The 23,585-nt window shown below is 42.6% G+C and overlaps 2 protein-coding genes across 2 annotated transcripts in view; one reads left to right on the top strand and one right to left on the bottom strand.

Moving 5' to 3' along the window:
• Positions 1-23,585, top strand: part of LOC147035685 (equilibrative nucleoside transporter 1-like) — a 45,065-nt gene that overhangs the window by 19,532 nt on the left and 1,948 nt on the right. The window contains exons 5-6 of the mRNA XM_085846830.1: positions 9,388-9,473; positions 14,011-14,210. Coding sequence (XP_085702956.1) covers positions 9,388-9,473; positions 14,011-14,210 — 286 coding nt within the window. The remainder of the gene's footprint in view (positions 1-9,387; positions 9,474-14,010; positions 14,211-23,585) is intronic.
• The window catches only part of LOC147035686 (uncharacterized), a 61,097-nt gene continuing 42,080 nt past the window's right edge, over positions 4,569-23,585 (bottom strand). The window contains 2 exon segments of the mRNA XM_085846664.1: positions 4,569-8,243; positions 8,245-8,449. Coding sequence (XP_085702790.1) covers positions 6,431-8,243; positions 8,245-8,449 — 2,018 coding nt within the window. The 3' untranslated portion in view covers positions 4,569-6,430.

Consider the following 23,585-nt stretch of genomic DNA (forward strand, 5'->3'; position numbering starts at 1 on the left):
TCAAACCAAGGCTGATCTGAAGGAGTACTTGGCAAAGAAAACTAGAATACAACCGCGGTTCAGCAAAGGTGGTAGTCGTTTCGGCATCTGGGCGGACGTTGAGCAACAGGGGTCTCCAATTTGAGGCGAATATCAATGAGGAGGCCGATACGTTGATGATCCAGCAAGCAATAGCTGCATCACAGCAACACACGGGAGATATTGAGCTGACGATATTATCACCTGATACGGATGTTCTGGTTCTTGCCATAGCAAACTATCATCTCCTGCCAAGACACACATATATCTCAATGGCATCTTGCATTGTCAAAATCGAGCCAATCTGGAAGGCTATAGGTGAGGAGAGAGCCCAGGCATTGCCAGCCTTCCACGCATTCACAGGTGCCGATAATACTGGGCGGTTCGCTCGACATGGTAAGGCAAAGTGGTTCCAGTGCTACTTGAAGGCCGATGACGACTTGGTAGATGCCTTTGCTATTCTCTGTAAGGATGCTGAACTGTCAGAGGACCTACACACAACTTTAGCAAGATTTGTCTGTTCAGGTTATTGTCCAAGTGGTGTCAATATTTCCAGCATCCCTGAACTTCGGTGGCATCTCTTCTGTAAGAACATGGCTGAGAATGACAAGTTACCACCAACTGTCGGTGCTCTGAGGCAGCATATCATGTGGGTACATATCCAGGAATACGTTTGGGGTCAAGCAGCAATTTCTCAGCAAACATTTCTTGATCCATTAAATGATGACTTCCACAAGAACACGAGTGGTCAACTCAAACCGACAACAACAGACATTCTCCCTGCACCAAAGGCAATTATCGAGATGATAAGGTGCCAGTGCAAGACAGAATGTTCATCACAGAGATGTTCATTGCAGGGCCACGAACTTAACATGCACCGATCTTTGCATGTGCAGCACTTCGTGTGAGAATGACGAGGACTCAAACATTGAACGGCATGACCACGATAGTGATGATGACGATGGCAATGATGAGTGACATTAGAGACAGTGATGCCAATTGACTACAAACTCATATTTGACATCAAGTACATTTCACTGATCACCATATTCATGCGTTACTTGTTTCAAGATTTGAAAGCAATACATTAAATAAACGGTAATTTGACAAAATGATAGCCGTTTCCATGGCAACCATTGCTCAAAATACAGATATATGTATTCTATATTAAGAACTGTCCTCCAGTTAACAATTATGCATCATCAATTGCTTGCTTGCGATTAATTTTGAATTTTCAGAGCTGAAATAAAAAAAACGGGTTTTTACCCCAAAACGACCTATTTGACCACATTATATGCATTGAAAAAAATGTGAAACATGGATTTTCTGTTTTGGTATTGTTTAAGCTTTCAAAAAATGTTGGGGTTAGCTACTCTCCAAAAAATTCCAACGAACTTCAAATTATGGACACGAGGAACCTGACTATGTGGCAAAATATGAATATCATACTTCTTGAACTCAGTGTTGTATTGTGATAACTAATTCACACTCCACTCTTCGAACTTGTCGCATTGCAATAATACATTGACTTTGATTCATCAACCTCGACAAGACATTTGACTTTGACTCATATTGAACTTGAAGACAGATTGACTTTGAATAATAGGCAAAATTATGAATCACACTCTTTGACTTGAGCAGTGCTATCTAGCAGGTGCATCGCATGGGCATATGCTATTGGTCGAAACAGCATATTGAATAAGTAGGGCTATATTGTGTTTTGCACTGTTCATTGAGCCCATGCCCAATAAGGGACATATTCTATAGTATCACGTGAAAACAGTGTTATTTACAAGGAATATTTGGTTCAAGCTCAAGAGTTTTTCATTATTGTCAAATCTACCCAATTTTCCTGAAGATCTTTGACTCGAAGTCTGGGATCTTCAGGGGAATGCAACTACTGATGTACTCTACTGCTTTGCTGCAGTTGGGATGATAAGTCCCACTAACTGAAGAAGCCTTCACACAAGGTTTTTAAATTTTTTTTTGTATACCTTGTCGAGGCTCGTGTGAGAGCTAACACACAACGCACAGCAAGGGGGCATGAGACAAGAGAGCGGGAGTGGGAGGGACAAAACAGTGGGGAACAGACACATTAGGAGATCTGTGGAAGGGAGAGGGATGGGATGGGGAACATGGGGGAATTGAAGATGGATGTTACAGGGACTTTCAGGAAGGAAAGCAGGGAATTTGAAGGAAGTGGGCCTGGGTGGATTATTGGGGGTAGAAAAGATCGAGGATTTGGATGGGGGATGATAAGAGGTGGTGGTGAACAGCTGTTTTGAAAGCCTGGAGGGAAGAATGGGAAAGAATAGAGTGAGGGAGTTTATTCCAAAGGCGGAAAAAAAGAGGAATGAAAGAGTGAAGGTGAGCAGTGATTCGTGATTTTGGTAGTTTTACCAGAAGGGGGTTGTTGGCGGACCTTGAGCGCCCTGTGGAAATGTGGTGGGGGCAAATCGCAGACAGAGCAGGGGGTGCAAGGCTGGAGAGGAGACGGTAGAAGACAGAAAGACCACCGACCAACCTGCGGTGATTGAGTGAGAGGCCCAAAGACTCACCCTCATTGAGGGAGATGCCGATGATCCTAAATGCCCTGGTTTCTACAGCGTGAAGCCGAGAAAGGTGGGAGGCAGGAGCACCAGCCCAGAGGGGAGAGCATACTCCATCAGGCTATGGCCGAAAGCTTTGTATGTGGTCAGGAGCTCAGGAGGGCCAAGGAAGGACTTTGCACGATGGAGGATTCCCAGTCGGCGACTGGCTTTGGAGGCGAGGTTTGAAATGTGGCTTTCCCAGGAAAGGTCATGGCAGATAGTGATACCCAGAAGATTGAAAGAAAAAAGTTTTGGTTATCTGGTGGTTCATTGTTATTTTCACATTACATCATCACCACCAGTGCAATATGAATTTGACGTAATGACAGGAAAAGAAGGAGTGTGATGATATCATAAGCAACCAGCAGTTGCTTTGCTTAGTCATGTGGTCAGCAGAAAACAGCCTGGAACCTGGCCCAACTCAGAAGAAGAAATCACTGACTTGGGCCCGGTTCCAGGCTACGCAGAAAATTGTAGACGATTCACTAATCAAGTAAGTATTCATACACAACTAAAAAATAGACCTTGCTCATGGCTGAAAACTGCGAAAGAAACCAAGTATGAATTCCCCTTCGGTCACGTATTGTATGTTTCAAGTTCAAATTACATTATAATTCATCCAGATTAGTGTTTTTCTCCTCAATCACAGATTTGTTTAAAAATAAGATCCCCAATTTCCTGAAATAAACAACATCTGTGGGATTACTTTTTATCGTTGCCTGAACCTTCGATAGCACTTCTTGTGTCGCAAAAAAAAAAACCTCGCTCTTCTGACCAAAATGTCCCTCACCACCTTCCAGTTTTGTATTAATCGTACGTTATATTTGTTTGTTATACTGTTGCAGTTAGTTTCTTGTTTGTACATCGCGTTTTCTGCATTTAAATCAACTTTTCTCTTGTTGCTATCATTTTTTTCTCTATAAACAACCTCGTTCCCAACCTCGATAAATAGTTAATATTTGTTCCCATTAAGTTATTTTCATTGTTATTAAATCATTGTTCATTGTTTGTACACTTTTCTATCACCCACACTGATCATTCTCATTAATTCATTAACTACTATTATCAGTCATGGATAACATCTACGACAAGACAGTATCATCATCTTCGCCATTACCCTCAGCAGTAGTGGTGTTACCACCAGTTCTTGCACCCTTGACTTATGAGTCAGCAATAGTTGGGCAGAATGTAAGGGAGGTCTTCACACTGAAGCCAGCAATCCTTCTAACATCTTATATACGAAATGTGTCCATTCATACTGTGGACAGATGGTCCGTACATTACGAAATGTGCCCATTCATACTGTGCACAGACGGTCCGGACAAATAAATATTGTTTTGTTCACACAATGGACTAAGTAATCTGACATGTAATGTTTTTATGATTATTGTAAATTCCAGTAATTTGTACGTAATTGATACTATTTGTGAAGCGAGTTTTCGCGACCATCCCAAATGCTTTTACAGTAATTGCGCTAGATTTCTGTGCAACAGTCCTTCGGCACGGCCCTTTTCAGGGCCACATACACTATTTTCTTGAATCGTGTAGAGCATCTACCAAAAGCCGTGTTTTTTAGAAACGGAGGTTGGGTGTCGCGTTTGTTGGACCAGGAACTGGTCCCATATCGCTGGTCATAATCATCTTCTTGTTCTGGGATCGACTTTGAAAAAAGCCGACAGCTCCGTCATTTCGAGTTCGAGTTGGATCGAGATGAAACTTGGCAGGAATATTTTTCGAACAATTCCGCATCGATTGACGATATCCGATTTAAAATATTTTTACAGTATCCAATTTTTGGTAGCGATGATACCACAAATCTGATTTTTGGTGATTTGGGAGCTTTTCAATCACACGATTTTTTTAGCAATGACGTGCCGAATCTGAACAATTTTTTTCTCCAATCTTAAGTAGGCTTATTGTACCCAGTGAGAGAAATCAAATGATACCAAGTTTGGTGATCTTGACCTTTATGATCATGGTGAAGGCCTTGACAAAGTATAAAATTCCTCAAAGTTCAAAACGTGAATTCCTCAAGTTTGTGGAGAGTTTTCGACTGGCTGAAACTCTTTTCTCATCTGTGATAATTCGCTGGTCCACTGATACTTTGCCAGTCTTGGGTCATATTAGGGAGCATACATGCAGCAATATCATGCAAAGCATCTCAGTTCAATTATTGGAGTTTTAGCCCTGCTTGTTACTGTCATTTCTCGTTTTTGAAAAGTTGGAGGTGGGTTTTTCTGCTTTAACTCGAGTTGTGCATTCCCTACTTACACATATCATGGTTATTGTTGAATCCATACTTTATGACCAAGCAGGTCACAGAGATCTCTATATCTGTCTTGAACGGTATCAGTCTTCAACACTTGTCTAAACAGATAAACCTGTTCCAACATTTTGTGTACCTGCACTATCCATTAGTAATACCACCTCAAGAGACCTTGCACATTGCAACACTCTTTGTGCAGTTTATAGTACAAGCAAAATGTCGGATGACCTCCCACAAATTGCAACAAAAGCAAACTCAACAGATTTTGATTCCTGGATATGTCCTCAGTGACAGAAAAAAAAGTCCTAAGGGATCCTCCAGGGGGAAAGTCCTGAAATCATGGAACTCCAATATGACCACCACCTGGCTTCGGGGAAAATGAGAAAATTGTAAAGATTGATATTTTAATATGTAAATATATGTTTTTCTGCATTCTAATTTTTTCTAATTATGGTCAGTATATTGATATACAAGAATAATTATAAAAAGTGTTTTCAATGTTTTGTTTTGAGGGTAAAATAAAAAATTATAGCTTTTTTGTCCAAAAATGTCAATTTTTTGTCCCCCCCCCAAAAAAAAATTTACCTGATACTGATTTTGGCTCCTGGACCAAAAAAAAATAAGAAACGTTGAAGACACAAGATGAAATCAAGTCTAGCAATACAATATAATTATGTAAATCATTGAAACATGACAAAATTCACAATTCCACTCGGGGCAATCACATCTGCCTGACGAAGGTTTCGAAATGAAAATGAAAATTCGCATTAAACTCAGAAACTACATCCATTATAAACTTACTATACATGTTGAGAAAAATCAAGCGTATTAAAGTTAGAACTCGACAATGTCGTCATCATCCTCATCATTGTCACATGGAGTGTTTGTGCAGCCAGAGCCCCTCCAGTTTCCACAAGCTGGAGTGCACTCAATGTTGTGCTTCTTGCATGTGCATCTCAGGGTGCTACATTCAGCCTGGCAGTTGCAGCTAATGACACGTAACATCTTTTCAGGAGCTGGAGCTATTGATGTCTGAAGTGGCACAAAACCCTCGTCACACTTCTGCCAACCCCCGTCTGTCGGAAGAAGTTCATCTGCACATCCCTTCCATTCTTGGACTTGCAGATACACGCGCAGGCTGTGATACTTTGCTGCTTCTGATGTTGGTGCTAACGTCTGTGGTTGCACGTGAGAGGAGCTCGAAGCCACCTTGTCCCAGTACCGCTAATACCGGAGGGTGTCCAGGGTGTCAGTTGACTTTCCGTTGTAGATTATCACCAATGTTTTTTCTCCTGCATCTGCCACATCACATACAGAAGCTGGATATGTATCACAAATCTTGGCCTGCTCACGGAATGTATTGTTTGCTTTGAACTTTTTGAGGGAAGCTCCCTTTCCAATCCCATGAAGACAAGATGTTGTGTTGCACCCAATAACTGCATGTAGAAACAGTATGTGCTTGTATATGTCTGTACCAATCATTTTCTTTGTAGCCTTGATGTTCCAGATGCGACGCTTCTTCGTGTTCTTCTTTGGCTCGGGACAAAAGAAGAGGTCATGGGATTAGGTGTGCGCGAACTGCGCGGGCAGTGGCCTTGCCACTAAACATATGAATTACTGCATTGGTGGCATATATCAACTCCATCAGTTCTTGAAGCCCGGGTGACACCATCAGGTGTTCAATACATACGAGGAAACTCATCTCTGCATGGAAGCCGCCCAAGCGTAGGACAATCCCTTTCAGATCACTTGCCATAGGCTCCGAGTTGATGATCATGAGGGCCTTCCACCAGAGGGGCTGACCAAAGGTGATTATTGGAATGACACCGTGGCATCGTGCATGTTCACTGACAAACATCGGGGTTGAGTATATGCATGTGCTGTCACTCGAGTTCATGTCTATCATGGGCAGAAACATGATAGCCGCCTTGCCAGGGTGGTCACCCTTGTGTATGAATAGCATCATTCCTGACCATGCAGGTCTGGGGGACCCAAACAAGATGGATGTCTTCCATAGAACATCAAGATTTTCAGAGCAGTTCTGGGCTTTTTGGTTGACAAGTTTCTGGTACATCACTGCTGTTATCCCGTGACGTTCTTCCTTGTGGTACCATATCTGCACCCTTCCAACCATTGTGACATCACGATACGTCACCTTAGCCCTGGGTATTGGCCGGCCTGATCTGGTTCCAGGGGTGACGGTGGCAATCATCCCCATGCCATGGAATATGCCATGAACATCCAGTGTGCGAATGTTATGGTCCACATTGTCAGCTGCATACTTCACAAACTCTGTTGTCAGGTTAGGGATGTCTGTTTCATGTGACTGAGCAGCATTTCGTTCAAACTGATGCACCTCTTCATATGAACAGCATAACCCGTGATGATGAAGGGAGTCAATGAGAAATTGTGATGCGAAGTGGTGATATAGCTGCACACCCAACCCAACCTGCAGTGGTGCCAGTAAGACTCTGGGTCTAGTTGCATGCACTATGGCTTGCCCAATTGAAGCCACTTTAACATCATCTTTCTTTCCCACAAACAGTCCTTCAAGCAGTACCAGCAGAGTATCTGGTAAGTATTTAATGCCAGCCTCTTGCGATTGCAGGTCATCACCACATGGGTAGACTTCATGCGATGTTTCAATGGTTTTAATGTCTTCTTTGATGAGTTTGGCAGCGACCTGTACAAGCTTGATTTTCTCTTCAGTGGTGTCTTTTTCCTGCTGCTGGTTGTTGTAATATTCCTGAAGCACTGCCCTGGCTGTTGTCCTGAAGGTGACCACCTTCAGCTTGCCGTTGATTGCAGTTTGGATTATCCTGTCACCAAAGTGTTCCCACAGCCTCGCCTTCATGTGGGTGTAGCTGTATGCTTCGTGGTTAGTGCCTGCCTGTTTCTGTGTCATGAGGTCAATGAGATCATTGATGATGATCTGCTCATCATCATTTTCCTCAAGATATCTTGACACTTGCAAGAATGCTGCTGTCTTCTCATCGCCTCGAGTCCGTCCAAGCTTTGTTCTCTTGGATTCTTCGGTGTCCATCATCTGAGCTATTGGTATCTGTTTATTTGTGCGAACGTTAACACTGCATGTCTGGTGGTAAACTGCATCTGCTGCGTGCAAGTCATGCACATGCAGAATCCGTGCCTTCACAGCATCTGACCAAACATCGGCTCGTTCGCGGCATATTGCCAGGAGCGTGTCCTTCAATTTAATTGTCTTTACTTGAAGCACATCCTGCGTCTTCCGCTTCCTCCCAAACTTGGCTGGTCTACCACAGAAAAGGCAATCAGTGTTGAAAGAAAACCCCTCCTCAGATGACCTAAGTACATGTCTATCACTGCTTGTACTGGCCTTTGACTTCTTTCCTGGTATCCTTGGCTATCTGATGTGGGTTGCAGTATATACGCCGGCAGTCTTCGTGCACCCTTTCCCCAGGTACAGTGTGAATGCTGTCTTTCCTTGCGCTGCTGGCCTGGTTGATGGCTGAACATCCCTTTTCTGTTAAAGTTGAAGCTGATGGGCCTCCTCCATCCTGTTTGCAGATGGCACACCGTTCAAGTCCGTCCATGCCTGAAAATAAAAATCCAGAATTAGTATAATTGTTTTAAAGTTTGAACTGACTATGTTATATTAACAAATAAACATAGCTATGGTATTTCAAATCAGAATTTGTCTTAATCATATTAATGTATTAGCTATAGCCAGGCGTTTATCCTTTGTTTGGACCGAATGCGCACAAAGTGCACATATTTCAAATTAAGGGGGTAGAGGTAGGCAAATGTAAATAAATTCAATAAAAACTAATATTGTGTGTTAATTCTTTCAACATAGGATAGTACTAATGTCCCTGTATCTGGAAATATATAGTATGTATGCCTGGGGATACATATGTTCTTATATGAACAAACTTTCTCAAGTCAAAATATTTTTTAGGGAAAAATATTGACATATTTTGACAAAATAGCTATAATTTTTTGAGTTACCCTCAATACATTTCACTTTTTAAAATAATTATTCTTGTCTATCAATATACTGACCATAACTAGAAAGAATTAGAATGCAGAAAAACATATATTTACATATTAAAATATCAATCTTTACAATTTTCTCATTTTCCCCGAAGCCGGGTGGTGGCCATATTGGATTTCCATGATTTGAGGACTTTCCCCCTGGCGGATCCCTTAGAACTTTTTTTTCTCTCACTGAGGACATATCCAGGAATCAAAATCTGTTGAGTTTGCTTTTGTTGCCATTTGTGGGAGGTTGACCAAATATGTCTGCTAAAATGCCTGTACTTTTTCTGCCACTGTTTTGATCATATTTGGGGGATGTAATATTTTGCACATGCTTATCATGTTTGTGAGAAAAAAAAATGTATTTAAGTGAAACAAATTGCCAAATCATGTTGTTTTTGTACATCGTTGAGAGCCTCTTTCCACCTCCCCCATTTTTTGTGTCGAGATTAAATTATCTTGAAAATTGACTAATTATGTATTTTCTTCCTGCAGTCAAATTCTTTGTTCCCGTTGGCTGCTTTCTCATGAGCAGCTTAGCTGGCTTCAGTGGTCGGATGTCGACGGCTTTTATACATATTGTGAGTTCATGAAACTTTCACATTTTGCATTATCCTGGTGATGTATGTCTTTATCCTTTTGTTCCAACAAAGGGTAATTGCAAAAAAAACCTCAGCTTCTCCTTGCTTCCAATGGTCGTTAGCAGACCTCAATCAAAATCCTGTTAATTACTCTCATTGTTCAACCTGTCCATCGAAGCAGATGACATATTTGTTCATGCATAAATATAGCTCCAAAGTCGAGCAAAACTGTACAAATGAATGCTCTTCATATTATTTTTGTTTGTTTGCTTGTATTCTTATGGTGTTAATCCAAAGTGTTGGATTGTGCATCCGAGCAGTCAAATATTGTGGATATTTATACATACAGTGGGGGTACAAAAGTCTGAGTCCAGCAGCAAATTGATTAAATTAGCAGAGTACCCTCCCTACGGGCGATCTTGTTCCAAACATACAATGCGTTCTTCTGACGCATATCTTTATTTGGGTGGTGTATTGGCAACTGACAGCTCTATATAGGCCAAAAAAAAAAAAATCACCCAGGTTTCGTGTATGAAGCAAAAACATATGTATTGCTTATAATTCAAAACGACTCACTGCACTGGAAAACGTGGGGACAGGCATACTGTAATGGAAATGGTGTTGACATGTAATACCCTCGCCCACGTGGAGGTGGTTCTACATGATACACATTTACATAGAATTTGCGTCCCCTCTCCTCACCACCACCCACCCCCCCTGCCCAAGACCACCAGCAAAGATAAAAAATACCCCTATATATTAATTGGGGTCCGACTGCTCCTATGTAGCAAGTCTGTGTGTAATTGGCCCGGAACTGGAGGAGAAGTAGCCCGACAAACAAACCCACGACCACTTAAACACCCAAACAAACAAACACACAAACACGAGTCCATGAATTATTGTATGGATTGAATGTGACATCTAAACAAATCATCATTATATGAAACTAAAAGCACTTTCTATGATTTCCCTAAACTCGAAAGAATACAGTGCCAAAAGCAAGTCTAAACCCCCTTTCAAATTTTTCACCTTTTGTTGCCTTATAGCATGGAATAAAATTTCATTAAATCAGACTTTTTCCACCTTTATTTGCACATTGTAACTGACACCTTCCAAGTGAAAAATAAATCCCACAAATTTCAGAAAATTGATTAAAAATACAAAACTGGAATATCTTGGTTGGATAAGTGTCCACCCCCATGAGTTAATACCTGGCAGAAGCACCTTTGACAGCAATTACAGCTGTGAGTCTGTTGGGATAGGTCTATATTCATTTTGTACACCTTGCTTTGGCAACGTCTTCCCATTCTTCTGCACAAAACTGTTCAAGCACAGTTGAGTTGCGTGGGGAGCATTGATGGATAGCAATCTTCAAGTCATGCCACCGATTTTCAATTAGATTTTGATTTTGGTTGGGGCTCTGAGTGGGGCACTCAATGACATTTATCTTTTTGTTCCTTAGCCAATCCAGTGTTGCTTTTGCTGTGCGCTTCCAGTCATTGTCATGCTGAAAGGTGACCTTCCGTTCCAATTTCAGTTTTCTTGCAGAGGGCAGCAGGTTTTCCTTGAGGATTTTTTTGTATTTTGCTCCATCCATTTTCCCTTCTATCCTGACAAATGCCACAGTCCCTGCTGATGAAAAACATCCCCATAACATGTGGCCGCCACTACAATGCTTCACAGTAGTGATGGTGTTCTTTTGGTGATGTGTTGTGTTGGATTTGCACCAAATGTAACGTTTTGCATTTAGGCCAAAAAGTTCCATCTTGGTTTCATCAGACCATAAAACCTTTTGCCACATGGCTTCAGATTATCCAGAGTATTTTTTTGCATACCTCAAACAGGACTCAATGTGGGCTTTTTTGAGTAATGGCTTCCTCCTTTCCACCTTACCGGCAGGCCAGACTTGTGGAGTGCTTGACATATTGTTATTACATGCACATATTGACCAGTCTTTGCCATAGAGGCTTGTAGCTCTTTCAAAGTTGCCTTTGGCCTCTTGCTAGCCTCTCTGATCAGTCTCCTCCATGTTTGTTTCTCTATTTTGGAGGGATGGCCTTATCTCGGCAGGATCTTGATGGTACCATATGTCTTCCACTTCTTAATGATTGTCTTGACTCTGCTCTAATGGATATTCAAGGCCTTTGAAATATTTTTATAGCCACCCCTGATCTGTGCCTTTCTTCAACTTTATCCCAGAAGTCTTTTGAAAACTCCTTAATACTAATGGTTGAGATTTTGCTGGGAAATGTATGACCCAGCAGAGGAAACCTACAGAAACAGCTGATTTTATTCTGAAATAATCAGAATCGATACAATTTAACACGGGTGGAGGCCAATTCACTTAGTGTGTGATTTTTGAAGGTGATTGCTTACACCTGAGCTAATTTACAATTGATATTATGAGGGGGTGGGCACTTATCCAACCAAGATATTCTAGTTTTGTATTTTTAATTAATTTTCTGAAATATGTAGAATTTGTCTTTCACTTGGAAGTTGTGGGTTACCATGAGTAAATAAAGGTGGAAAACGTCTCATTTAATGCAATATCATTCCAGGCTATAAGGCAACAAATGGTGAAAATTTTTAAAGGGGGTGTAGACTTTCTATAGGCACTGTATATATATATATATATATATATATATATATATATATATATATATATATATATATATATATATATATATATATATATATATATATATATATATATTACAAGAATAATTTTTTTTAATGGTAAAACAGAGATTTAATGGTTGAAATCTCAAAACATTATGGATGAAGAGGAAGAATGAAGAAAAGAATAACTTTGAAGAATCACACCACATGAGGATTCCACAATACGACACCACAATCCTCCTCTGGTTTAGCGTCACAATATCTTTTGACGATGCTCCATCACAATCCTACAACAAAAGTAAAATGTCAAAAGATGTCACTATGGTAATCCATAAGAGAATTGTGGTGTATTGTGGCATCATAATGTGGTGTCATTCCGAACGTGTTTGGTTATTTTTTTGAGATATCAAGATGTCATCCCTCTTTGTTTTTACATTATTAAAAAAAAAAATTTTTCTTCTGCAAATTTTGAAAGTAATAAAATGCTCAATGTCTTGTATATTTTGTTGTTTTGGTATGGATTAAATTCATTTGTGTTATTAAATTGTTTTATTTATTGTTTCACTTGATTTGGGGGATGGTGAGGATACGTATCGCTTTTGGAATGGTCCTGTCCACTATCTATTTTCCCCTTTTCCACAATCCTGGCTTGGTTTGGTTGAGTCCACATTTACATTTGATTTATTTTCCTTTTAAAACGATTAATATTTTATATATTTTTAAATTTTGGTTTTGTGTACTGGCCCAGAGACAAAGTAACTTTCTCGCGTTGCATTCTTCAGTAGTTATTGAGGTAGGTTGGATTACAGTGTAACATTTGTTTTGAGAGGGGAAGAATCAGAGGAAGACGAAGAAGACGTACAAATTGGTGATTTAGGCCTATGTCACATTTGCTCTATGGCGAGGATGCGGCGGCCGTACGCCCTCTGAATTGACAGAAACGTGCGGCGGCCGCAGAGTTTCTGAGGTGGGCTCAGGGTGGCCCTATGCCGTATGGCTATATTTTACAGACCGTAGGGTCCCCGTGGAATTATAGCGCGGAGTTATAACTTTTTTCGTTTCTACGTTCGCCGTAGCAAAAGAACTGGTAAAAAAAAAAAAACCCCACTCGTTGAAGTCCTTCTGGCCGCACGTTCGCCTTAGGGCTTGCGGGCACCTTGCGTCTGCCTTGAAAATTCTATGGCCGCCACAGGAACGCCCTAAGGTCACCGTGCAACATAAAATCAAAGACCGTACGGCAACCCCACGTTTTCGGTCTCCACAATTTATAAATACGCCGTGCAGCTCCCCGAAAAATAAAAACATATGTGGCTACTACATTGTGTGACCGTGGAAATACTGCGGTCGCCGTATAATTGCGAGTGGCCGTAGATTTTGGAGACCCCACGACCGCCGTGGCAAATGTGACTTAGGCCTAAGCGATCTCTCTTTGTGCGACTTTAGCGATGTATTCTGGCATCTTCTTAAGTCTTGGTAGTTCAGAAAACGTTCGAGAATGAAATATATGGCTTTTAAATGCTTATGATTTTACTCTATGATAGTTTATAAGCATATCATTGTGTACACATTTGAATGGGTGGCCAGTTTTTTTCCACATCAATCCTCCCTCTATATGGAGTCCTACCGTACTCCATTATATATTAGCAAATTAAATGAGTTGTATGTTTCAGGAATTTGCTTGGCAAAAAATTGTAAATATTAAAATTAACTCAAGCATCAGATCTTCATTTACATTAAATTACGAAAGAGCTCTCAAGTCAAACATAACATTTATATTCAGGTTACAGAATGATTCAGCCTGAGGGTCACTGCATCTTTTACTTTTAATTCCTCTAGAAATACTTATCAACAAGGAAAGAAAGTTCCGATTGCATGAAACAACCACTTGTCTTTTTTCCTCTGTTTCGCCCTCCTCCAGCCAAGAGGGAACAGCCTTTTGCTCCCACTGTTTATCATTGCACGTGGACTGTTCATCCCACTGATCATGTTGTGCAACGTGTCGCCTCGTAAACACACAACACCATGGTTTCCGCACGATGCCTGGTTCATCATCTTCAACATACTCTTTGTGTTTAGTGATGGATATCTCACTACTTTCATCACATCCTGTGGACCAAAGTATGTATTTTGTTTTGTTATACCTTCCAAATATCATTACTGTCTCACTGATGACGTATGCCTTACCAGAGATGAGAAGATGCTCACCTTTATTAAAAAAAAAAAATATATATATATGAGCACAAATTAATCAGTCAATTTAGGCCGATGAAAATGATAATGGCATAATATCGATATACATAAAATCGAAAATGATGAAAATGGATAATGCAACGGCGAGGAACATGGTTGGCCCATTGGCCTCCTCAAATCACGAGACTTCCTCGATGAGAGAATCTGGTGAGCAGGATCAGCATCAGGAAAACGAGCCACATGTCCACACAGCCGCAGCTGACATTCAGGGACTATGCAGGTAACAAATCTCATTTGAGTCTCTCTCAGCTACTGCTCATTGGACACAAAGTCCGACCAGCAATAGCCAAGGATTCTCCGAAGAGACCTGGAATCAAACAAATTAAGTCTCGATCTCAGATCCCGGGTCAGAATCCAAGTCTCACATCCATAGAGCAAGAATGGAATTACCAAGGACCTGAAGACTTGGATTTTCATCCTCCCTCACAGTTACCGGCAGTGCCACACCCCATGATCCAGTGAATCCATTACTACCCAGGCCCGACCCAGACATCTGTTGACCTCTGGCTTACAGTCAGCAGAGACATGAGTATCACTGTCAAGGTAAGTGAAACACTCCATGACCTCAACATCCTCACTACAAACAGGTACAGACAGGATAGCAGCATCAAAGATGTCATTGAAAACCTGGATCTTAGTTTTTTTCCCAGGAAACCTGTAATCCAGTGGCTCCGCCTCCTCATTCAGCACCTAGAGGGCCCTCAAAAGTATATCTCGAGTCTCCGCAAAGATGAATACATCATCTGCAAAATCAAGGTCAGAGATCTTGATATTCCCAAATGATGCACCACAGCTTGATCTCTCCAATATCCTCCCCAGAATCCAACCCATACAAGCGCTGAAAAGTGTGAGACCAGTACACACCCCCTGACGAACTCCAGTCACAACTGGAAATGAGTCAGTCATGGTATCACCACGTCTCACAACACTCTCAGTCCCAGATTATAGTTCAGACATCAGATCGATCAGTTTTGGTGGCACCCCATGAAGATACAGAATCCTCCAGAGGGCGTCCTGATTCACTGAATGAAGCACTTTGCAGAGATCAACATCGGCTGCAAGCAGTCCCTGCCAAAACTCTTGTCGGCATTCGGTGAAGACCAGAAGAGCAAGGATACGGTATATCGTTGACCTCTTTGGTGTAAAGCCTGCTGTTCTGGATGCTGGTGCTCAAGCAAATTGTGGCGAAACCTATCGAGAATTATCCGAGCAAAGACCTTGCCCGGCACTGAGAGCAGCGTCACCCCCTCGGTAGTTGTTGTCTTGGCGATCACCCTTCCCTTTCCAGAGCGGGACAACAAGGCCCCTCTTTCAGTTGGGATGATGCCTGTGTTCCAGGCAGAGCACAAAACTGCATGCAACGACATGAGTACAGCATTTCCACCAGCTGTAAGAAGTTTATAATGGATGCCACATGTCCCAGGAGCTTTACCCCATCTCAACCGGTTGACCGCAGTCTGTGTTTCCACAAACGAAGGTGGACCACAGTTGCTTGGAGGGTCAGCAATAGGGATAGAAATCCCCCCTGACATCCACCTCGACATCTGGTGGATGAGCCTGGTACAGCTGCTCAAAGTAACTGGCCCAGCAGGCCTTCAATTCGTACTTCTCTGTCAAGAGCCCACCACCCACTGCTCTTACTGCAGTACACTGAGGCACGGGCTTGGATGAATGCAATACGCAAATTCCTCCGTAAAAAGGAGGACAATTACTTGACCACAGGTGGTGCTCTACACCCTCACAGATTCCTCGCATACAGGCATTCTTGTCCACCCTTAGTGCACGCACAGTTTTACACCTCAGCTCTGCCATTCAGCGTGGCCCTGTGACTCTGGGAAATGGTATCCAGTGTACCTTGACAGACAAAATTCTTCTTTGCCCTCCGCTGAGTTCTAAGACATCTTCCAGCAACATCAAGGACGGTGGTCTTGAACGCACTCCACAACTCTTCAGGATCCCGCAAAGCACCCAGACCCCCACCCCCAAATCCCCAATCAGCCTGTTCACAAACTCCTCAGCTGCCCTCTCATCCTTGAGCTTGCCACCATCCAGCCTAGGCTGGGATAGTACCATTCTTCTGGATTTATGCTGCAGCTTCAGGGTTGCTACAACAAGCCGCTGGCCAGCATTGAGGAACTGAGCACTCCGGTAGGCCCTGCAGTTCTGGATCATTCTCCAGCGACCATCAATGAGTAGATGGTCAATCTCATGTGCCACACCGCTTCCGTTGGTATACCAAGTCCAGCGATGAGCCTGTAGTTGCTGAAACCATGAACCAGCCACCCTAGGTCCATGACTTCTTACAAAGTAAAGGAACCATTGCGCTATGCTGGTTCATATTTTCAGACCCATGGGAACCAACACACATCTCATAGCTATCCTTATCAGTTCCAGTCGATGCATTGAAATTCTCCAAGACTGGAAGATTATCTTGCCTGGGTCACTGATCAACCACAGGCTCGAGTGTGGTGTAGAATGCGTCCTTCACGGTGAGATCTCTTGCCTCAGAGCATAAACAGAGACCAAGGAAATGATACCCAAGGAGTGACGAATCCTTCATCCCATAATATGCTCGTTGACCGGTGTTACCTCAACTATCAATGGAGTCAGCTTATTGGATACAGCTACAGCAACTACTTGGGCATGGTAACCATCAGAGCGACCAGACCAACAGTAAGTGTAAACACCCGTTATGAACTCTCCGCAATCTGGTCTCCGAACCTCAGAGAGTGCTGCAATACCGATGTCCAAACGCTTAAACTCAGATGATAATAGAGACAGGTGATCATCCACTCTTTGGGATAGCACATTGCAGGCACCCACCCGAAGGGATAGCCTCAAGTTAACCCAAGATGACCGACATCTGGTGGATGACACCTCAGCACCACCCGACCCACTCTACCGCAATCTGACCCAGGAATGTTACCCCCTGGTTTCCATCTGATCATCAAAGATTGGGGGTCCCCAAGGCTTTGCCCCCATCCTGTCAAATGGTGAGCTGCCCTGCAAAGGGAAGCTGCACATGAGGTACTCCCACGGAGTGGGTTTTCAGAATTTTTTTGATACTTTTGGAATGTTTTGTGTGATGAAGGGTTTTAGCTTGGCTGGAGTGCAAATCCTGCCACCAACCTCCTCATGAAAAAGTAACCCAACTGCAGGAGGACGTCCGCAGACACAGTTGGGCACTCGATACGTATGGCTGTTGGCTCACAATGAGCTCCTCTGCCATTTGACTAGTTTTGTTCTTCATTTTGCTGGGTGCCCACATCATAATCTCCTCACCGATAAACTTGGTGTGGGAGATGGATTAGACACCGACAACCCGACCATGGAACAGGTTCTCACAGGTTTATATGTACCTGTGGCAAGTCACAGATCTAATCTGACCTTGCCTGACTGAAAATCAGCCCACATGTCCTAAAAACCAGCTCCTCTGCTCTTGCTCACCCTCTCTCCGTTCTATTCACCCTCTCATTTGCTCAAGGTCATCTGACATCTGCTTGGAAATCATCAAACATTACTGCCCTGCAATAAAAAGGTACAAAAACAGATCCATGCAACTTCAGACCAATCAGCCTTCTCACAATCATCAGCAAGGTATTGGAATCCATCTTAGCTTCAGACATTAAATCCTTCCTTTACTCCAATGGCCTGATTTATGATCAACAAATTGGTTTCAGACCAGGTCACTCGACCCTGGATATGCTGCTTCTGCTCTCCCAACAATTGGATGGAGGTACTTAATGCCAGACATTAAATCAGAGGAATATCCCGAGACATATCGGTGCTTTTGACATGGTCTGGCACCCTGCTCTGTTCACCAAACTCTCTTCCTATTGTATCCAAGGCCATCTCCACTCCTGGCTCACAGACTACCTCTCCTGTTGCAGCCAACGAGTGGCCCTAAATGGAGTTCTCTCATCCTCTCTTCCTGTCCAGGCTGGAGTTCCTCAAGGCAGCGTTCTGAGCCCTGGTCTTTTTCTGATTTTCATTAATGATCTCTCTGACTCTCTGGAAAATCCTTTTTATCTCTTTGTTGATGACTCCAGCCTCTTCCCATCTATCACCCCTCAGACGGGCAAGCAGCAGCTTCTTCGCTCTCTGAAGATCTGGATAAAATAAAAAAACTGGTCCAACACATGGAACATCTCTTTCAATCCTGAGAAACCTCACTCTCACGATGTCTCTCCAAAAGGACTATTTGGAACCCCCCGCAACCCCCCCCATCTACTTTCTCAACATTCCTCTTGAAGAAGTCCTTTCTTGCAAGCTTCTGGGTCTCACTGTCTGCCACGATCTTTCCTGGAAAGCCACATTTCCAACCTGGCCTCCAAAGCCAGTCACCGACTTTGAATCCTCCCTCGTGCAAAGTCCTCCCTCGGCCCATCTGATCTCCTGACCACATACAAAGCTTTCGGCCACAGCCTGATAGATTACTGCTCTCCACTCTGGGCTGGTGCTCCTGCCTCTCACCTTTCTTGGCTTCATGCTTTGGAAACTAAGGCATTTAGGATCATTGGTATCTCCAATGGTGAGGCTGAGTTTTTGGGCCTCTTACTGTCTCACCACAGGCAGGTCAGTGGTCTTTCTGTCTTCTACCATCTCCTCTCCAGTTTTGCCCCCCCCCCCGCGCTCTGTCTGCGATATGTCCCTCCCATATTTACACAGGGTGCTCACGGTTCTCCAGCAATCCCCTTCGGGTAAAACGATCAAAATCACGAATCACTGCTCACCATCACTCTCATTCCACTTTTTTTCCCACCTTTGGAATTAACTCCCACACTCTCTTCAATTGCATTCTTCCCTCCAAAACTTCAAATCAGCTGCTCACCACCACCTCTTATCTTCCCCCATCCAACACCTCCATCTCTTCTTCCCCTATCAATCCACCCCAAACCCACTTCCTTCAAATTCCCTACTTTCCTTCCTGAAAGTCCCTGTAGTGTCCATCTTGTATACCTCGTGGTCCCCGCCCCATCCCTCTCCCTTCCACAGATCTCAGAACGTCTCTGTTCCCCAATGTTTTGTCCATCCCTCTTCCACCCCTCTTGTCTCATGCCCCCCCTTGCTGTGCGTGGTGGGTTAGCTCTCATACGAGCCTCGACAATGTATACAAAAAAAAAAACGAAAAAAAAATGGTCAACTCAAAATAGGCCAAATTTTTAAATTGTTTCTAAAATTGTCAATTTTCATCCGATTGACTTGAAATTTCTTTGACTTGAAATTTGAAGACCATTTGCATGTCAGGTCGTTGACTTCAACCACCTATTAATTTGGAGATCAACAATGGCCAAAAGGCCAATTTGGGCCAAATTGGGCCAAATTTTCGAAAATCTTCAATTTTTATCCGATTGACTTGAAATTTAAAGTCCATTTGCATCGGAGGTCGCTCAACTCAACCACCTATTAATTTTGAGGTCAACATGGACATTTTGAGGTCAACCACACAGGCACGTTTTTTTCATAACTCAACGAGTTATGACAAAACAAAGTGGATGAGTTGAGTAGGTGACAAGAACAAGTGGATTGGATTTTAATTCATATCCAGCCCATCAGTGAGATACAAAACATGAACTGTTCCACCTGGCAGAGGCATGCGCTCTACTGAGTGCCATTCTACTTTGTGCTGTTTTTCCAAGTTGTCCCTCAATGAGTGATATTTCATTTGTTATTTTGAAAAAAAAAATTTTTTTTTGACAAGTATGTTGATCGCCTCCGTTTGTTTGTGTATGTGTGTGTGTGTGTGTGTGTGTGTGTGTGTGTGTGTGTGTGTGTGTGTGTGTGTGTGTGTGTTTGTATGCTTGTTTGTTTGTCTCTCAACTCGCCTCCAGCCCAAACCGCTCAACCGATACTTCTGAAATTTTCAGAGATTAACGACACCGACCCTGCGACGGTCAAATATTGAAGTTTCATAGAGTTTGGTCAACCGAAAAGGTCGACATCGGTCAAGAGGCCAATTTGAGCCAAATTTTCTAAAATCCTCAAATTTCATCTGATTGTCTTGAAATTTGAACAGTATTTGCATATCACGTCAATTAATTCAACCACCTATTACTTTTGAGGTTATCATCAGTCAAAAGGTCAACATAGGCCAAAAGGTCATTCTGGACTAGCAAAGGTACCAGTCAATGCTGGTTAACGCCGGGTCCCTCCTCACAGCCCTTCCCCTCCCTCATTGTACTCTCCCGCCTACCCCCACCCCTTCCTCTGCCTCCCCCAACCCCAACCCCTCCCTCCTTCTCCTATCCTTCCCCACGACAGGTTGTGGCTTTTTGTGTTCATAAGTTATAAATTGTGAAAAAAAGACTTTTAAATCTCTAGTAAGGTCGGTAGGTGTAAGGTAAGTAAAAAAAATCTGATCCTCTAAAGTTTCATTGTGATTCACCTTGGGAGCTCAGAGGAGTTGTGTAACAAACAAACAACTTTTCAATTCACTTTTATAAAGAAGATAACATCGCTCCAAGCTCCTAATGAAATTAAATAACATTCTAAATGAAAGCATATCACACAAAAAGGGGAAATAATGCAATCTCATGTTTAAAAAAAATAATAATAAATCACACCAGATGACACCGATGCAGCAGATACACCACACAACACCAAGAAGAAGAAACACCAGCACTTTGTACTTTGATCCTTATACCAGTTATTGCAAAGGAGACTGATGTATTTTTTGTTATGTTTAACAGAGTAACATTGCATGTAGAGTGAACTGCATAATGTAGTGCAGGGTTGCACACGTGACTGAACTGAGTCTTTAATAACTCGTCGTTAACTTCACCTCATCACGTTGCTCACTCGGCACTACTGCCTCACAGAAAAGCATGTATGACTAACGTGGGGGCACACTGCAGGTCTCTCAATATAAAACCAATCACTTTGTTGAATCTGGAAAAGGAGGGATCTGATATTGCTTCTTTTGTTTCTTTTTATTTTTATTTTTTTGATTCTTCTTCTTGTTCTTCTTTTTCTTCTTGAGTTTTATGGTGTTTTCAGAGCCTTAAAACTCAAAAAATGCCATGCGCCCAGACATACCAGCGGTGAATGAAGGAACCTTTCGGTAGTCCAAAAAATTATATGGATTTCAAGCTCTCTTTTTAAAATCTCGGGACCGCCTTGCAGATTTGGGAATGCTTCTGGTTCAAATGGTGAAAATGTTCACAGATCCGAAATACCAATCGCAACCTCTTAAATACTTTGAAATAGATGCATTCTGAGTCTATTATATGGAGGGAATTAAAAAAAAACAGATGGTTCAAATATTTGGATTCTCTACAAGTATGGCATGTCCCAGTCGAGTGACACCCTATCCGATGGAGGTGTGAATTAAGAAGACAGAGCAGAAGGAGGGATAACAGCCTTTCTTAAACAAATAAAGAAATTTATTTATTTAAGCTTCATTGAAAGAATCGCTGTTTTCTTAAAATTTAAAGTTTAGTACATTTCACTCCACATTATAGCAGTGATTGCGTGTCGAGTATCGACTAAGCACTGGGATTATGGGCAAAATTTTGGTGTCCTGTCTGTCTACCCTACGTCACAGTCTCCTTTTCATTGTCCGTCTACCCTACGTCACAGCGTTACGTCGCATCTATGTTTGACTCACTCACATGCCACTCACTCTCTAATCTTAATTAATCCCACCACACTATTTTGTCAAAACCTTGTCTAAGATACGGATTCCTGTTTTCACGTCTATGTTCCATCATAATTACATAATGGCTCGACACGCAATGCTCGACACTTCAGCAACTCGGTGTGACCAGGAGCATTGTCCACCAGCAGAAGGACCTTGAAAGAGACCCTATTTTCTGCCTTGTTATTCATTTGAGGGATGTTCCATTTGAGGAAACAGTTGTGGAACCAATCCATAAAGATGGCAGCTGTTAGCTGCAGCCACTTTTGTTTTTAGCTGTTAGTTGTTAGATGGCAGACTACACCACTTCTTGAAGCAGTCAACCCATCCCTTGTTAGCTTGGAAGCCACTGGGGCCACTCGTACCCGATCACTCATAATCGCATCAATTGTGCTTGCAGCACCACCCAAGCCAGCCAGATGACCGTATGTGTGCTTTGCCTTTCACGAATTAGAGGTTCGCTTAAACTTAAAGGCACGTTTATCTGGGCATTGTTCTCTACCCACACATTTAATGCCTTCTCCATTGCTTTGATGTGATCTTCCCTGACCTGGATAACCACTTTGGTGCTGGGTACTGCACCCACCACAGCAATTTTGCAAATCAAAATGTCCACGAGGAATACCAAAAGGTCAAGACAGTGGGATGAGAAGAAAGAATGAGAACCAGGACATGCTGCACATAAGTCGCCATGCAGGGGTTGTGGGTAGGTGGAGGAGAGGTGAGTAGAGTGACCATTGATGTTGGGGGATGGTTTATTTGCATGTACAGTTGCTTTATACATGGTTGGTGGGAGATGGTTTTAGAACTGTTATGTGCATGACTGGTTGGAGATGGTTTATACGTGGCTGGAGGTGGTTTATGCGCAGCTGGTGTAAAATGGTTTTAAAACTGTGTTCTGTGTGCAGCTAGTGGGTTATTGTTTGTGCACACGCCTATGTGGTTTAAGCTCTGCTGGAGGCGATTTATGCGTGGCTTGTGGGAGATGGTTTATGTCTGGCTGGAGGTGGTTTATGCATGGCTTGTGGGAGATGGTTTATGCATAGCTGGATGTGATTTATGTGCAACTGGTGGAAGATGGTTTTCAAACTGTTATGCATGCAGCTGGTGGGAGATGGTTTATGTGTGGCTAGATATGGTTTGGGTTTTTACGCCCAGAAAAACCGTGAAGGACAAAGCCGAAAATGTAGAAGCAGGTCACATTTTATGAACTGCGAATGTCAAATCTGCAAATGTCAGAGTTTCATGGTATTTCACCAGGCACTTTCTCACTTCTGAGTGGGCATGTGATGTAACCCTTTATCAGTAAGATCGAAACCTCAATTTCGCTGCATACAATTTACCAGCACCTCTCCCCCTCCCTCCCCCCCCCACCACCACACCCACCTCGCAACTAACTCCTTCCTCAAAATTTCAACTTTCTTCGTTACTCTGCTTGGTAGAATTTATTGTCCAACATGGCCAAATTTGTTGTGTATGAGGCCTTTGTTTCCTCATGTAACATCCAGTATATGACTTAGGCTAGCCAGTGCAGTTTTGCTGGAAGCCTTCTCAACATCCTCCAATTATTCAGCCTGACAAGCTATGAAAATAACTTGATCATGAGC

The sequence above is a fragment of the Eptatretus burgeri genome, chromosome 1 (assembly GCF_056783735.1).
Source record: "Eptatretus burgeri isolate ZD-2024b chromosome 1, Ebu_testis_v1, whole genome shotgun sequence".
NCBI classification, from domain to species: domain Eukaryota; kingdom Metazoa; phylum Chordata; class Myxini; order Myxiniformes; family Myxinidae; genus Eptatretus; species Eptatretus burgeri.